This window comes from Polypterus senegalus, chromosome 4 (assembly GCF_016835505.1).
Source record: "Polypterus senegalus isolate Bchr_013 chromosome 4, ASM1683550v1, whole genome shotgun sequence".
NCBI lineage: Eukaryota > Metazoa > Chordata > Cladistia > Polypteriformes > Polypteridae > Polypterus > Polypterus senegalus.
Window position 1 is genome coordinate 61,693,051 of NC_053157.1, and position 18,934 is coordinate 61,711,984.

Genomic DNA, 18,934 nt, shown 5'->3' on the forward strand with positions numbered 1-18,934 from the left:
ATTATGATTAAATTGTTCATCATGACTAGACAGCTCATGTTTAATGCTGTTTCCAACTGTTCCTCAACTGAGACTATCAAAGTATGCAGAACACAATATAAATTAATTTTTTTCTTTGCCAAAAATGACAGTAAAATTTCATTTTAGATTACATTTCAGAGTACATTAAGCCAGCAACGATTTTTAGTAAACTTCTTATTGTTAGAGCTTATTGCTTCTCATATCAAAGGCATCAATGTTCTTAGAAAATGAATAATAAACTAAGCACAGCTGTTTTCCCCTTTGAGAGCTTTCTTTATTAGCAACAATACTATCAAGGTTTCCACTGTAATTGTACAAGCTAAAACCAATAGAAATGATTTGTTTAATGAGATGATTATAACACATGCTGAGTTATGGGATTGCTGTGCTTCAGCAGTTTGTTTTTTAGATCCTTGTTGGCGTAATTTCCACTCTCATCTTGCCAGATGTTTTTGCCATGTCTGCGGTAGTCGGCTGTGTCAGTGAATTGGGAGTGGCATTTCCTGAAGGCAGTAGAATAGTCAGGTAGATCCTGCGCAGGTTTCTGGGAAAGAACAGAGGACATGTATTGAATTATCACAAGATGGCTGCCACTTGGAAATCACAAACACAACAGCCAGGGGCCAGTTTGGAAGTGCCAGTTAACAGACAAAACCTTTGTTTGAGTAGTATAGTGTCTTGTGATGGTGTGCTCTATAAAGGGCACTACATAAAAGAAATATTGGCTCATTTATAGTCAGTCAGTCATCATTCAGTCATTCTCCAACCCAATATATCCTAACACAGGGTCATGGGGGTCAGCTGGAGCCAATTCCAGCCAGCACAGGGCACAGGGCAGGAACAAATCCCGGGCAGGGTGCCAGCCCACCGCAGGACACACACACACACCAAGCACACACTAAAGACAATGTAGGATTGCCAATGCACCTAACCTGCATGTCTTTGGACTGTGAGAGGAAACCCACGCAGACACGGGGAGAACATGCAAACTCCACACAGGGAGAACCTGGGAAGCGAACCCGGGTCTCCTTACTGCGAGGCAAAGTAAATCAATTATATTTATATATTTTTTTGTATTTCTTTGCACTTTTTTTTAATTAAACCTAATAGTTTTTAGTTTTTAAATGTTTTGCTGTTGTGACCAGTAAGGTGTGCCACTGAGCCCCAAGCCCCAAACATACCAGTCCCAGGTTTAAATAAATATTTTATTTTTCATAAATACTTCTCAGAGTCCTCATAAATTCTCACAAGCACAAAATACATTCATTGATCATCTTCTTGCCATCCTTTGTCTTTCTTCTCCTTACTCTCTCTAATTTAACCTTCATCCTCTTCCACCTGACTCTGATTCTCTGATCCTCCTTTATATTAGACCCTTGAGTACTTCCATTGTTACAGCACTTCATGTCAGAAGTCCTTCCAGGTCAAGTGGACATTCCTTAAAGTGGAGATGGTATGTCCCTGTAGCTCCCCATGGTGGCACTCATGGAACCCAACAGACCTCTCTAAAGTGGGGTTGGAATTCCCAGCCTGCCCTGCAGGTATCTGTGCAAGCACCATAGCCCAGGGAGACTGCCACCTGTTGTATTGAGGGACTTAATAGTTAATGTGAGTGTTCTCTCCCTGTACTTCCGTTAAAGTGGCCTCCAGGTCTGGTAAGGATCCTTGAACCACCCACACCAGTACATGCTTGGTGTCAATGACACTACATTTAATTGTGCATTTTACTTTTTCAAGAATTTTAGAACATATATCTTTTGCTGTTTCAAGGCCTAAATACTCAGAGATGATGCATTACATCACCTTACTTTTCTACTTCATTTATTTCGCTTGAACTTATATTTTGTGGCCTGCAGGGGGTGCCACTGAACCCCAAAACCCAAGACACAATTACACCACTACAGTCCCAGTTCAAATCAAATGCTTTTTATTTTTCAGAGTACCTTTAACAGGCTCCTTTTTCTTCCAAATTCAGTAAAGCATTACTCTTCCTTTTCTCTTTTCATACCTCCCAGGCAAGCTTTGTCCTTCCTGCACACCCAACTCTGACTTGCCTGAGTGCGGTGGAGCGGCTTCCTGTATACCAGACCTGGCAGCACCCCCTGGCAGTTCCAAAGAAACACAACAGGGCTGCCCCCTTGGGACTACAAATTCCATGATGCACTGCAGGTGTGTACCTGGTAGATCCACCAGAGGGACTCTGCCACCTATCTCACTGGGAGAGCACATGGCCCCAGGAGTCTGCTTCCCTCCATCCATCCATTCATCTATCCATCTATTATAAAGACCGGGATGCCAACCAATCCATGTCCTCTTTGACAACCTTCATTTTCACCAGGTTGTCCATTAAAGTTGCACATGAACCATGATCAAGCACAGGTGGAAATAATAATCCAACAGAAAGCCTTACAAGAAAGCAGTTCTTTTATTTCACCATTTTGTTCAGCAGACTGAACTTCCTAGAAAACAGAGACACAGCTGGGCCTTTCTGAAAAGTGATGGTAAATGAAGAATAAGGAAAAACTCTAAATGTTCCAAGAATAACTGAAACTGCTGTAGAAGGTCAAGCTTCTAATGTGAGAGGAGCCTAATTGGTCTAAACTTTTAAATCCAAGCTGAAGATGTATTGCTTTAGTCTACACATCCTGATTAAGATTGCAACCACATTTCTTAGTCATTTGCTTAATAATCAATGCTTGCCAATAATTGTGAACCGTTACTCAGCTGTTTTGTTGTATTCTGTTTCGCTTCTCATTTACTTGGTGCCACTCCTCTATTGTCAAGGTACCACAGACCATGCGAGGTGACAACAATGGTAAAATCTGCATGCTATTCAACTGTACGACATGTTCTCAAGAATGTGACCATTCTGACGAGTGTGTGGAGACTGAATTAATAGGGGGGAAAATGGATGGTAGAAGAAAATAGTAAAGCAATATGTCTACCTGTTTACTTTTCAGCCCAAAAGTCACTGACCAAGATGAAGAACAATGACCCAACCCTAACTCGGTACAGCATGCCACCTACTATCATGCCCTACACTCCATTGCTTTAAAGGGAAATTCTGTTATGAATGAAAACATTATTATTTGTCTGTGCTTATTGCTCATATGTTGTCACTGTTATTGTCTGTTTGGAGGTTTTTGAATTCATAAAATCCATTTCTGTAATTAGGTTTATCATTTGAGGTCAGTTTCATGTACCAAAAAGTATTTTACATCTTGGCGCACTCCATTATATTTTCTTGTGAGTGCCGTTTTAGGCGGCATTGTGTATAGCTTTCATGTCATGAAACCTGAAAGTTGTGGCACACAATGTCACAATCACAACGAAGGTAAGCATCCCACATTTCTTGGTTGTCCAAGGGTCGGGATTCAAACAACAAAAAACTTTCACAGTGGTAGTGCGTGTGCATTTTTGATAAAAGGTTTAGAAATTCCTGTGCGTCTCTTCCGATTTTTGATTTTTTTAGTAGTTTGGTTTATTTTTGACTTTTGGCAATGACCATCGGCATTTCAACAAACACAATTTTGTCTCATCTGTTATGATGTATGGAATATTATTGCTTTTCCTGGAGTGTTTAGAGACATTATTTATATCTTTTTCGGGGATTTTTTTCCTCTGAAATTCATTTCTAAAGTCTTTGTATTTGTATATCGCTCAAAGTTCATTTTTGTTTACATTATTTCATGACACTGTTTCGTTTTTGCATAAGCACTGCCATATTTTGAATTTGATTCCTCTCGTTGCTATGGTGATTCTCCCAAGAGCCTCTGGGAGAGCATGACAGCTACCATCATAATGTGCAACAGTATTTTAATTGCCACATAAACTCACTTGATCAAGATTGCTAAGCTAAACCATTATTTTTGGTTTTTTTTCTTACTGGCTTATTAATCCTCTCTTTCTTGTTTTTGAACTTTGATTTTTACTTGATTTGGATTAATGAAAACTTTTTTATATTTTGAACCTAGCTTATTGTTTTGACCTGGTCCAAGTCCTTTTTAGAAAATGTCTTCTGAACTCACTGAGATTGAACATTATCCATGTCCTGGTCCTGCTTTCATGATTTTTACCTACATCTACCCATTTTCCAGATGAGTTTTTTGACTGGATTGGGGCAGAGTACCCTTCATCATCGTTTCCACGTGCAACAGTCATCACCTAGTGGTTTGCTTGCATGCCTATTTAAGCAACTCAGTCACGTCAATAGATTAGGGCTTATCTCACCCAGGCTTCCAACCGTTGTTTGCGATTATTCTAAAAATGATTTATAATATTTGTCAATTTATTCTTGGTTATCAGGACTGTGACTTTGTCTGCCATAAAAACTATGGACCCTACAGAAGGAATATAATTCTTTGGGAATTCTGTTTATTGCCGTTTTTGTTTTTCTCTCCTCCATTGTCAAATGGACATATCTAAATTATAATGTTAATGAACTTTGTCATAATTTTATCTTTGTGCATTATTCAAGTTTTTATGCTTATTTAATGTAGTTTATTGTTTATATAAGTTAATTCGCACTTTATTGTTAATACATTATAGTTGAACACGGTTTAGAGTACTACACAAATAAAAGGAAATTGAATTGAAGAAAAGGACTGTAACTAAGTCAAGAAATGATTGCCATTTAGCAAAATCACTGGGACTGAACTGAAATAAATAAAATATTTCATATACTGTATGCTTCCTAGTTACTTTATCTCTAGCCTTAGATGCTGTTTTCTGAATTTGTTCAGTGTTGTGGGAAGCCATAGCCTCATCTGATAGCATCAGGGACAAGGTGGTTTCAGCCTTTGTCAGAGAGCACACTCACTCGTATCCTCATGCTCACACCCTCAAATGGAGGGATATCATTTCTGAACTACAACATAAGAGTGAGTGTATAACATGTCAAAAACATACCAAGGTACACATGAGCTGTGGAAGGTGTCTATTCGGGAAGGCTAATAAATTCAGAGCAGTTGTAAGTAGAACTGATGTTAGAGATTCCACATCAACACATCTCCATCATGTGGTAAAACATGTTTATAAAAGCCACAGCAGTGATCCTGCATGCCATAACAGATAACAAAACTGAGTTCTATAAAACACTGATGATCAGCAGTAAACGGAGGACACATGGCAACAATTAGAAACAAAAATAATAAATTGCCCTCAACAATTTCATTGGGGTGACTTTTGTTGTAAACGGAAAAAAAAAAGTCTTCCTGGTTCCAAGAAATGAATTAAATGCAGACAGACATCTAGCAAAATGGATTGCTGGCAAGCCACTCTGTCATTTGTACGTAAAACAGTTAAAGCTATGAATTCAATACAGAAATAAAATGCATTTGTGCTCTCACTTATACGCATAATAAAAAAAAAGATATAACAAAAGAAAAAGTTAACTTGGACCTGTTTTTAATTTCATCTGGTTGCCTTTGATGTAAAACAGCTTTTGGCAGCCTATGCCTTCTATCTAGACATAAAACCCTGCTGTGTTGTGGAGACTGATGGTCGAGCACTGCTGACCTAGTACAGACAACTGTAAGGAACTTTTGGGAAACCAAGGAGCCATCTTGATAAAAACTGTTTTGTGTGTTTAGATAGATAGATAGATAGATAGATAGATAGATAGATAGATAGATAGATAGATAGATAGATAGTGTCACACACGTGCGCATGGGAGGCAGCTAAAGGGCTTGAGTGAAGGCAGTTCGAGGCATGCCGGGGTGTGGCAGAGTGCACTGACTCTTTTCTCCCTTGCCTGTAGACCATCCCCGGGGGATTTCACCTGGATCACCTGACATCACTTCCGGGACTGAGCCAATGGAAGTCGGCCACACCAGCTCCAGTCCCTCTGATGTCACCTCCGCTCTGAGCCAATGGTGGAAGACCACGTGCCGGATCCATACGACCTCACTTCCTGTCTCCCCCTTTAAAACCTGCCCCTTTTCCTTTGTTTCTTTAGTCTTGTTTTGGACTCGGTTGTGTGCACTTCAGTGCTCTGTATTTTACTGAAAGAAAACGACTTTTGCAGCCAGGATACCACAATATACGGGTGGCTGCCCCAACTCTTTATCTGTCAATGTCTCGTTCTTGTGACAGTGGCGTAGTCGGCAGGATGGAGAAGTCCCGGAGGAGAAGGGGACAGGACCTGCAATATACCCAGGTGGGAGCGTGCCGGGGCCGAGTATTCAGGCGGGAGGGTGCCCGTGGTTGGCGTGACCGGTGCGGGCTCCGCTCCCGCACTCATAACTAGCCCATCTGGAGTGGCCAGGGAGTGTGGGTGGGGCTCACAGAATTGGGCTGCCCTGGAGGGGGAGGCAAAAGGGACTCAGTATGCTCTCTTGGGGGAGAGTGCCTGCCTCCCTGCGAAACCAAAGCCCCATTTACCACCTAGGGGTGCCCCAGACTGGCAGGTGAATAAAATAAAAATGGAGGTTGGACCCTGAGCGGCCAACCAACAAACAAGCCTGGTCCTTATGGGCAATGGTAGGGCATTGGCTACGGCCATTTGAAAACACGCCCTACCAAATAATAGAGCAGGTAGCTTGCTATCTGCTCCTGGAAGCGCTTCCCGTGGCTTCACCCAGCCGGTTTGGGGCGGCGGTTCAAGAACATGGCTGAGCTCATAGAGCTTATGGAGACGCAGAGGGCGGCCTCACACTCTAGGGGAGCAGAACCGTCCTCATGTCAAACTCAGCCGGGGTATGTTCCAAGACCTAGCCCCACCCTGTACAATCCGGAGCCCGTATTGCGTCCAGCCAGCGGGGCGCAAAACCGCTTGGAGGCAAGGAGGAATGCAGGTGGAGGGTGAGGAGGGTTGGTGTGCTCTGGCTAATCCGTTGGCGGTCCCACATACTGGCGTGGTGATCGCCAGCGGACACAAGACCACAGGTTTGTTCGACTCCGCAGCAACATTTCATTGTTGCCCGCCGCTTTGTGCAACCGCAACAGTGGCTAAATTTAAGACCGGTATAACCTGTGTCCACGGAGACATCCGCTGGTACAGGTCCGCCGCATGTGTCATCAGTTACGGAGGGTCAGTTCGTAAGCTCACCGTAGCCGTCCTACCTGATCCTCCACACCCGGTGATACTAGGGCGGGACTGGTCTAAAATCAAAAGCGGTGAGACACATACCACTCCCGGGGTTAATTTGGGCCTCGTTATGGACGGAGATAACCCGTCTCAAGCTGCCTCCACGCCGTGTAATCAGCCGGCAGAGAGAGACGGCAGTCGCCCTGACTGACGTGGCAACTCCCGGGCCGTCGCGGGCTAACACGTCATCCACCAACGCCGCGGCGGGAAACCACGCCCATTGAGGTCGACGCTGACCCTCTCTCCGTGTTGCGGTTCCAATTTAAAGAAACGCCGGCTTCTTTTAGAAGGGAGCAATGGAATGATGACTCCCTGAAGTTTGTAAAAAATGCAGTGGTCCTTGTCAATGGCCAGCGCACTAATCAGTCGATGCCACAGGGCCCCTACTTTGTGCTAGATAATGACCTCCTTTACCGTGTAGCAATGCATGACGGGCAGGAGACGAGGCTGCTGCTAGTGCCGCGTACCTTCCGGCGGCAGGTCTGTGAGCTAGCACACGCCCACCTCCTAGGTGGCCACCTGGGCACCGAAAAAACTCTGGAGCGGATCAAGCTCCGTTTCTACTGGCCAGGAATTAATGAGGAGGTTAGCCGCTTTGGCGCTTCCTGCCCGGAGTGTCAACTGCGACAAATTCCTAGGAGGGACCGTGCTCCTCTCATTCCTATTCCACTGATTGGCGTTCCCTTCCACAGAATCGGGTCGACCTGGTGGGACCCTGGAGCCCTCAGCCCGAGGACACAAGTACATTTTAGTCCTCGTGGATTACGCTACACGATACCCCGAAGCTGTTCCGTTGCGCTCAGCTACCTCTAAAGCCATCGCACGGGAATTACTAGGGGTATTCGCGTGGGGATCCCCAAAGAAGTCTTGACAGACCAGGGGACCCCCTTCACCTCGGAAACGTTCAAGGAGACTGCCAGATTACTGAAAATAAAGCATTTAAAGACCTCGTTTATCATCCTCAAACCGACGGATTAGTAGAGAGGTTTAATCAAACTCTCAAGCAAATGCTGCGTAAGGTGGTCAGCGAGGATGGAAGGAACTGGGATCAGCTCCTCCCCTCGTCCTTTTGCCTATCGGAAGTCCCACAAGCCTCCACGGGGTTCTCCCCTTTGAACTACTATACGGGCGACAACCTCGGGGCATATTAGATATTTTGAAAGAAGGCTGGGAAGAAGAGGCTCTTCCCTCCACAAACATACTGGAATATATCGCGCAGTTCTGCGATAGATTTGGAAAAATTCGCCTGTCCTTAAAAGTCACATGGAGGAGGCTCAAGCAGCACAGGCCGGTACTACAACCGCGCACGTCTCTTGGGAGTTCCGCCCGGAGATCGGGTCATGGTCCTAGTGCCTACCTCCCACTCTAAATTGCTTGCCCACTGGCAGGGCCCCTCTGAAGTTAAGGAGAGGAAGGGACTGGTCGACTATTTGGTGAGTCAACCCAATCGCCGGCCAAAGGAGCGGGTTTATCATGTGAACCTGCTGAAACCGTGGAAGGACAGGGACCCCGATCCCTCCTCCGGCCAGCCCGCTCACTCTTCGCCACACACACGACCTTAACTTCGCACGGACTTAAGTCCCAGACAGCGGCAGGAGCTGGAAACAGTTATCCGGACCGTTCGGGAGGTAGTCAGTGAGAACCCGGAAGGACCTCTCTGATTGAGCACAACATCGTGACAGAGCCGGGGTTGTTGTCCGAGAACGCCCGTATCGTCTTCCCGAGGCAAAAAAGGCTGAAGTGGAGCTTGAGATCAAGCGCATGCTGGAGCTAGGTGTGATTGAGGAAAGTTATAGTCCCTGGTCCAGCCCCATTGTGCTCGTCGGTAAGCCTGACGGAAGTTGGAGGTTCTGCAATGACTTCCGTCGGCTTAATCAAGTCTCCCAATTTGATGCTTATCCAATGCCACGCGTGGGCGACCTCCTCGAGAGGCTTGGACAGGCTCAATACCTGACCACACTTGACATGACGAAAGGGTACTGGCAGGTTCCTTTAACGGACTCCGCGAAGGAAAAAAACGCGTTTAGTACCCCTAGCGGACACTGGCAGTATCGTGTCCTTCCATTTGGGTTACACGGGCTCCAGCAACCTTTCAGCGTCTGGTGGACAAAGTGCTTGACCTCATAACTCATACAGTGCTGCCTACCTGGATGACGTGGTCATCTATTCCAGCACATGGAAGGAACACCTACAGCATGTCCAAGCGGTATTACGGACACTTGGTGAGGCGGGCTCGGATTAATCCCAAGAAATGCTTCTTGGATTAAGCGAGCCAAATATTTAGGCTACCTGGTGGGTCGGGTACCGTAAGGCCACAGTGCTCCAAAATTGATGCCATTCTGAAATGGCCCGTCCATGAACCAAGCGGCAGGTCCAAGCCTTTCGGTTAGCGGGTACTACCGCCGGTTTGTACCCGGTTTTGGAGAGAGGCGCCTTGACTGATTTAACAAAGAAGAGGGCCCGAACATTGTGGTATGGACTGAAAAACAGGCGCTGCATTTGGTGACTTAAAGCAGGCCCTTACGCCCACACCTGTTTTGATGGCACCTAACTTTTCTTTGCCTTTCATCCTCCAGACGGACGCCGGACACAGGCCTGGGCGCGTGCTGAGCCAAAGCGTCGATGGTGTGGAGCACCCCATCATGTTCCTGAGCCGGAAACTGTTGGACCGGGAGACCAGGTATGCTGCGGTGGAGAGGGAGGCTCTGGCGATTAAATGGGCGATTACTCAGCTGAGGTACTACCTGTTGGGCCGGGAATTCACCCTTGTCACGGACCATGCACCCCTACAGTGGATGGCCCTCCACAAGGAGTCGAATCCGCGGGTCACCCGGTGGTTTCTTGACCTGCAGCCGTACAAGTTTTCGCTCGTTCATCGTCGGGGCGCTCTCCACGCCAACGCTGATGCTCTTTCTCGGGTTCACGACCTCTCGGTTAGGGTCGCCCGACCCGTCGGGTCTGGGCTAAGGGGGCCTTGTCACACACGTGCGCATGGGAGGCAGCTAAAGGGCTTGAGTGAAGGCAGTTCGAGGCATGCCGGGGTGTGGCAGAGTGCACTGACTCTTTTTCTCCCTTGCCTGTAGACCATCCCCGGGGGATTTCACCTGGATCACCTGACATCACTTCCGGGACTGAGCCAATGGAAGTCGGCCACACCAGCTCCAGTCCCTCTGATGTCACCTCCGGCTACGAGCCAATGGTGGAAGACCACGTGCCAGATCCATACGACCTCACTTCCTGTCTCCCCCTTTAAAACCTGCCCCTTTTCCTTTGTTTCTTTAGTCTTGTTTTGGACTCGGTTGTGTGCACTTCAGTGCTCTGTATTTTACTGAAAGAAAACGACTTTTGCAGCCAGGATACCACAATATACGGGTGGCTGCCCCAACTCTTTATCTGTCAATGTCTCGTTCTTGTGACAATAGATAGATAGATAGATAGATAGATAGATAGATAGATAGATAGATAGATAGATAGATAGATAGATAGATAGATAGATAGATAGATAGAATTTTTGTGTCTTGCCATTGGTTATGGACATATGTGAAAATAAAATAAAGGGAAGGACAGGACAGGTTTAGGGATAATACAGCAGCATTAAAGCCTACTGAGCAGAGTATCTATTGACTTCTGTGTCTGTGCCTTCGACTACCAGCTCACAAACCCAACACTCACACTTTATTTAAGCTAAATCTTTGGGGGGTTATAGCGGATATCTGCAATACTCGGAGCAGTTACAACATGTCTAGTTCTACCCTGTAAGATAGATAGATAGATAGATAGATAGATAGATACTTTATTAATCCCAAGGTGAAATGTGTGCAAAGGGTGCAGACCTATAAATACCTGGGAGTGCAGCTGGATGATAAATTGGACTGGACTGCCAATACTGATGCTCTGAGTAAGAGAGGACAAAGCCGACTATACTTCCTTAGAAGGCTGGCGTCCTTCAACATCTACAATAAGATGCTGCAGATGTTCTATCAGACGGTTGTTGTCTTCTACACTGTGGTGTGCTGGGGAGGTAGCATAAAGAAGAGGGATGCCTAACGTCTGAACAAACTGATGAGGAAGGCAGGCTCTATTGTAGACATGGAGCTGGACAGTTTGACATCCGTGGCAGAGCGACAGACGCTGAGCAGGCTCCTGTCAATCATGTTTATTTTATTTTTTTTCTCAAGATATGCATGGTAGCACAGTGTAGCTGTCCTGCAGCAGAGACCTGGGTATGCACATCTTCAGTCTGTCTCATTGGATTTCCATAAAGGAATTCCATTTTTTTTTTCCCCATATCCAAACGGTGTCCTTGTTAGATTAACTGGCATCAAACTATCAAGGAGTTCATGACTCAGGGGGATTATGTTCCAAAGGCTAGGGGTGATTCCCACCTTGTGCTTAATTTTAGAAGAATTAGGCACCAGCTCCTCACTACCTTCAAGTGAATTATAAGCCCTTTTCACACATCCATATTTTTATTTCCAGGTGGTGCTGAGAGTGAGTAAACTCTTTTTCTTGTTGTCCTAAACAATTGCAGAACCGTGAAAGAAACGCTTATTTATCAGGGCTTCCCAAACTTTCATTGACCAAGACCCACTTTTGAAAACACTAAACCTCCAAGACCCATCCGGTTGTACTGCATATATTGTATAAAGGGGGGTTGAATAAAGGATATCACTTTACTACTCTTTAGTTTTTATTGAATATACCTACTTAATTTATAAATTTGTTTCTCAGATACATAATGGGGTGTGTGTGAAGAATACACTTGTTTTCTATTTTTGCTGAATACGTCTTTGATCTCCACATCGACGCGAGACATTTTCAGGCACAAGAAGTTTGATAACTGCAGTTTACTTTGAAATTTGGTTTTTGATTCCTACCATTCCCAAAAATCCAACTTCACACATGTACAAAGTCGTAAAAGGGAGCAGCAGTCACAAAGCTTTGGTATAAAGAGCCAGATAGGAACAGTATGTTGAACCGACCACAACAAAAAGCAAAAATGTTTTGCAATCAAAATTCATTTTCAACGAGATGTCTTCAGACAGATTAATTAGTTCTTCATTTGTCTTTGTTGACGCTCCAGTAGCCCTGTTATCATTCTGAATTGGATTTGCAATCCTGTTTTTTTTCTCACAATATTTCCTCTCTTCAAGGGAATTGATAATCAAAATTTTCTTTCAGTGAGGCTGGATGAGTGACTATCACAAAGATGAAGTCATCAGGTGGTTTCACTTAATTTTAAATAATAAAGGTTTTGAATGTTCCAAAACAATCATTTTGGTCTTTAATGCTTTTTTCCACAAAATTTATTTTCGATGAAACTTTGAATTTGGTCATGTACTGCAAATACAGTATATTAGATCCATCTCTTCCTTATAAGTATAAATTCAGTTAATTTAATTTTGAAAATATACCTGACAAATACATGAGCTTCAGAGCAAACTTCTCGGCACACAGCGATAATGCTTAATCGTTTTTTCCATCTAGAAACATTGAGACTTGATTACTGAGTTCAACAATCCTTGTCAGCACTTTGCCCCTAGACAGCCAACATACCTCATTGAAAAAGAGATTTGTTAAAACTTCCCATCTCCTCGCACAGCATTACATGACTGTAACTAACATTTTAATCTTAATGAAATTTACGATTTTTACTCCAGTATCTAAAACGCTTTTCAAATTATCTGGCATAGTTTTTGATATTAATGCTTCTCTGTGAAGACTGCTGTGATCCCATGATGCATTCAAATCTAGTTTAAGAACTCAAGTCACTATATTTTTACCGCATATGACTTCCGTGCACATTACAACATAATTCAGTGCAGACCCTTTATTTTTACATAAGTATCTAGAGTCTTGAAAACTTCCTTGTTAGTACCTCAAATAATTGGTTCATACAGATTCATATCTTCATGCGATTTATTGTTCCTTATAAAATGTATAAAAAGAATCGTTTGGGACAGCCCTTGCCCATCAGGGGACTCATCCAGCAACAACAAAAAAAAAATTACTTGCCTTAACTCTGCTGATAATCTGATCTTCTACCCCCGGGGACATTTCCTCAATTCTGCATGTTATTGGAAAGTTAAAATGAATCAACTTTTTTCAAGCTCTTGTTACCAAATATAACTCCAACAACATGTTTTATCGGTGGGAGCACTAAACCTTTACCAGTTGTGTGGGGCTTACCAGATTGGGCAATTCACAAACTATTGAGGTATGAAGCATGCCTATTTTTTTGACTAATGCTGTTGAAACGAGAAACCTTATTTTTCAACATATTTAATTCTTTTACTTTTCTTTCAAAAAAATGAAGCACCTTGTTTTTCAAATCTGGATGCTTTGCCTCAATATGCCAAAATAATTTTTCCGGTCGCATCCTTTCATCAGGAATTTCGCAGCAAACAACACATTGCAGACATGAATCTCCTTTGTCGCTGTTTGAAATTGTAAACAGTCAGAATCATTCTTTCTACCTGCTTTTTGTTGTTTTATTAATTTTAAACTTGTTGAATCAATTTTCTTTCAATTGTTCTTTTTTTGACCCTTTCTTTTGTTTTTCCATTTCACTAACCTGAATTTTCAGCTGATTCTTTGTCAACCACTTATCCACTACTACCATAAATTTGAAAAAAACTGACAGAAATGAGAGAAACACTAATTATTTACACAAGACACTAATTTCACGTCCAAATTTTGTAAAAAGGGCTAATTGGGCACGATAAAGAATGATGGTTTGAAAATCAGTGTGTATAGGGATTTTATGCTTTATGAACCCTGAAGGGTATTCTGTATAAAGAACAGCACACAATATTTATATCCTGAAAATATGAAATTGCATTAAGTTGTTTTAGAATGTGGATGGGTAGATAACATGCACACGCATTTAAAAAGCAAGGACAATTCAGATAAGTGACTCAGGGTCCCTCAGTGACTACCAAACCAGCAACTGTTAGGATAGATGTATTGCTTTTGAATATTTGTATATTACACATTTTTCTTTAAAAAATAATAATATCATTTGACACACATTTTGCATTTAATTTCAACAATGGAGTAGTGCTACATCCAGTAAGAGAGGATCTTGGAAATGGTTTGAGTCTGTTTACAATGTAGATCTGCCACCAATACATACTTATTATGTAGAGACTGCGCCATTTAGGTATTTTCCACATTTCTGATGTAAATGTTTTATGGTTAATATCTTTGTAAAAAGTGTCACTTTTGTAGAAGGTTTGCTAAAGCAGAGATTCTTGGTGATTCTTCATAGTTCAGGGTTAAATTCTGGGTCTTGCCATTACATGTATGGGCTTCCTACCACATGCCAAAGATATTAGTATTGGGTTAAATAGCAACTCAGTTGGGCCAGGATGATCAAGTCTGTCCTTTGTATCTTTACTATGAAGACCAGGAGGCAGTTTGCATTGACTTGGCACCAGAAGATGAAATGTAGTCAAATAAACAAGCTAAAGTCAAAACCAGAAAGTCAACAAAATAAGCCAGAAACATACTAAAGAAAACAAGGTAAAAAGAGCTAAACCTGGAATTCTTAATCAATGAAATGCACATGAAAAAGTTTTTAGTGAAATCTGCAGTCTCGGATAAATAAGAAGTGTGTAGCACTAACCTTTATACTGCTGACCTAAGGACAGATCACGGCTTCTGATCATCCTATGATGACAACCATCCTACCAATAGTATACAAAGAACCTTCAAAATAGCGACACCCATGAAAAATCAAAATGGCGTTGGAAAAGACTTAAATACATATTTACAAAATTACAAAAAAAATAATATTAGAATATCAGAAATGCAACCTGTGTGTCAAAAAACCTTTATTGTGAAATGATAGAGCTGAAAAAGTTCAGGAGAATGAGAAAAACAAATAAAGGTTCCTAAATCATAACACTGGGATGGACCTGAAACCCTGTAATAAGAAAATAAAAAACAGATGGACGGATGGATAGATGCAGTCGTGTATATTAGATCTCATGAACTCAGTGCCACTTTCTTTCCTTTCAGTTTATTTTAGCAGCTTTTTACTGTACTTACCGGGGGAGCGGTGTAAACATAAGGAGCCTGGAAACTGCGGAAATATGTTGTCTGCAAATCCCTGAAAATAAAAGGTGAAAATTATTTTCATTTATAAAGTCTAGACTATATTTTTATATAAAAATAAAAATCAGAGCAGTAACTGGAGGAAGCTGGCACTGTTCAAACAGTGCATGTCTGGTTTTAAACATTCAGAAAATGTTGACATTGGCTTTATTTTCAGAATATCGCCTTTTTAGATTTTGAGTAGCGTTGCTTTCAGCGTAGCAGATTTCTTGATTTTGTCATTAAACAGACAAAATAGACACAACTGGAATAAGTTAGGAAATGTCTGAGCCTTAAAGTATGAATAATGCTTTAGCTGCAATCCTGTAAACTCAGAGTTCATGACAAGGATGACATCCAGAATCCTGAATATGAATCCAATGTCCGGTTGTTGTGTTTGTGGAGTTTGCAGGGATTGTCTGTGCACTTCGGTTCTCCTTCCACATCCCAAACACATCCTGATTAGGTTAATAGCTGATGTGCATGAGCGGGCCCTGCAATGAACTGGCACCCCATCCAGAATTGGTTCCTATCTCGCACCTAATATTGTCTCCACTACCAGTTGGAGTTGGATTATGGGTCTGTGAATATTATCATAAGTAATAAACTTTGATAACTTGCCCATGGACTAAAAATTACTTATATGCCTAGCACTTTCATGAGGTTTCTCTCCTCCTAAGAACAAAACAGAACACTTTGAAGGCCTCTATCATCACCAGCTTGTCTAAATTGATTAGGATACCAGTCAAGTGTGTCCATTAAAGGTGACTCCTTCAGGAACTCCAATTAGAGACATGTCAGATAACAATTGACAAGAATTGCAGAGCCTCTATGCTAAATCACTCACTTGGATGCAAATCTTGATTGTAGGCTTGATACTCATTGTGAATAGGGAGACCAGTCAAGGCTTGAGCTCGTTTGGCTTCAGGTAACAGGAGAACAGTGACTGCTCTTGCTTAATTAATACAATAATTGCTGATTTCAGATGACTGTTAAAGGATATGTTTGGTATTTTTCAAGAAGATATGTTTTTTAGAATCATGGTATACGTGCATTTGCCATGCTCAATTGTGTTCTAAAGTTAAGCTTTCCTATAATGTTCTAAAGTTAAGCGTTTTCTATAAACTTTAAAAAATATCTTGCTCATACTCGCACTTTTACAATGGAGGCAATGAGGTACAAAGCCCCACAGGAAAATGAAAGCTTAAAATCTTATTCAATACATCCTCTGTAAGTTTCAATAAAAGAAACATGCATTCATTCTTTCATGCACATATCAACAAAAGGGATCTGAAAATAATTATTTTATCGCCTTTTCCTGGTAATGTTTTTCTCGTGGTAAGGATACATTTTCTATTTGCTTGTGTGAGTCAAATAATAAATATAGAAGGAAATCCAAACAAAACCAATCACATGGCACAAACAATTTAGTGTGACTTTGTCTTTTGAGGGGAAACCACATCCCAAGAGGATGAAAGGTTATTGTAGAAGAAGACAACCACTCAGATATCATGCATGGCTGGTCTTCTTTTTAAAATGGCTGAATCTCATGATATGAGTGGGGGTTTTTTTGTTCAAAAATGACCTTTATAAGCTATGTTACCACGCGTGTGTAATCACAACACAGGGATCAATACTCAACAACTTTCCTGGCTTGAAAAATAGACATTCGAAAAGTGTTTATATCTTTATTTTCCATTGGAGCCCATACAGGATCTATTATAAAATGCCAGGACTGGCTATGTATTTTTTTTAAATGTATAGAAAATGCCTAAAGTTAGAACACAATTTTGTGTGGCAAATGCTTATATACAATGTTTGTGAAGAAATAACTTTGTCTTGAAAAATACCAAACTTATCCTTTAATTGATATGCAATGTAAATATTATTTCTGTCTGTATCATGTATTGTAAAAGTGTTCTGGGATAACTGATCTGGAAATTATTTAGATTTTCAAAGCTGGTCTGGCATAAAATAGCATGCACTAAATGTTATGTGCAAGTAGACCTGGCATTTTGAAAGTGAGTTTGGAGAGCCCCTGCTTCTGAATTTCCCCTTGGGATTAATAATCTATCTATCTATCTATCTATCTATCTATCTATCTATCTATCTATCTATCTATCTATCTATCTTACAGGGTAGAACTAGACATGTTGTAACTGCTCCGAGTATTGCAGATATCCGCTGTAACCCCCCAAAGACTTAGCTTAAATAAAGTGTAAATGTTGGGTTTGTGAGCTGGTAGTCAAAGACACAGACACAGAAGTCAACAGATACTCTTCTCAGTAGGCTTTAATACTGCTGTATTATCCCTAAACCTGTCCTGTCCTTCCCTTTATTTTATTTTCACATATGTCCATAACCAATGGCAAGACAGAAAAATTCTCTGACAAAGTAAAAATAGCTGCAATCATAGAACATATATTCTCACAAACATCTTAAAGAACATAAAAATATTATCAGATTATGCATTTATAATAATTAACAGTAGAAATAATTAATATTAATTTAACAATGCATTTACAAAATATAATCATGCAAGTACATCAATGTATTTCATCATGAAAATGATATAATTTCATTTATAAATTTTACTATTGTGCATGTTCAGAGGGCTATCATGACTTGAGTTTGATGTGGTCTATTTTGCACAGTTGGCACAAGAGGTAGGTGGTTTGAGAAGCACTTGTATTTAACATGTTATTTTTGTTACAATGCATAAACCCTTGTAAATTATTGATTGATCCTAAGTTTGAGTTTGCAATGTTCTTAGCATTAAGATGTGTTTTCAAAACTCACCACAGTTAAGATTTTCCATCAGAAACCAGACAAAGGACTGCATATGACAGTACCCTTAGATGTTGAATACTGTACATAAGAACCCAACACCTTCATATGTTTAGCAAGTAAACTTCTAGACTTTCTGGCTCATTAAAGAGTTGTTCCTACTAAAGTTGCCTAACACACCAGTTGGGCTAATTAAAGAGTTGGCTGTAATAGCCTTTCTTATCACAAAAGAGCACTGACAAATGAGTGTTGCCACATTGTACTTGCACTTTGTTTTTTTTCTGGGCTGGGATGTCTTCTGTTTGAAGTTTGCATGCTTTTTTTGCCTTTCTTGTGACAGTTTAAATTGCTAGTTCATTTAAAAAGTCTAAAATAGCTTATGGCTTATGCATAAAGTACCTTGTTGTAAATCTACTCTATATCTCTCTATTATAAAAAAAAACTTTGGGAGACTAGGGAGACAAGATGTAATCTTCTCGAAAAACAATTTGAAGTCCTGCGAGAGACACTTTAACTTGCTCCCAGCTCTTAAAATAATGATAAGCGACAAGCAAAACACGCAGCTCGCCAGCAGCAGAAAGCCAGCAGATGATCCGACCACTTCTCCTTGCATGCGTTCAGCCACCCTAATCCCACTTCACAACGTGAGCGGCAAAAGGACAGCTACTATACAGGCTCTGAAATGATCGACATGCAGCACGACAAGCAGAACAGGCAGCTTGCCAGCAGCAGTTAAGACAGCAGATAATCCGACGGCATCTCCTTAGCATGCGTTCAGCTGCACCCCCTTCACAACGCGAGCAGTGTTATACATCCTGCGAGAAAGAGATGTAACCACGCCCAGGGCCGGAAATAAAGGACTAGTATTATTTTTACAAAAGTTTTAAAGCAAAAGTGAAAATAATGCATATGTAACAATTCCCATGAAAATAACAATCTCTT

At 41.7% G+C, this 18,934-nt stretch overlaps 1 protein-coding gene across 1 annotated transcript in view; it reads right to left on the reverse strand.

Annotated features, from left to right (window-relative positions):
• Nucleotides 1-280: 280 nt before the first annotated feature.
• Nucleotides 281-18,934, reverse strand: part of LOC120528572 (protein C9orf135-like) — a 52,634-nt gene continuing 33,980 nt past the window's right edge. The window contains exons 5-6 of the mRNA XM_039752751.1: nucleotides 15,161-15,221; nucleotides 281-565 (exon numbers count right to left, since the gene is read on the reverse strand). Of these exons, the coding sequence (XP_039608685.1) occupies nucleotides 377-565; nucleotides 15,161-15,221 (250 nt within the window). The 3' untranslated portion in view covers nucleotides 281-376. The remainder of the gene's footprint in view (nucleotides 566-15,160; nucleotides 15,222-18,934) is intronic.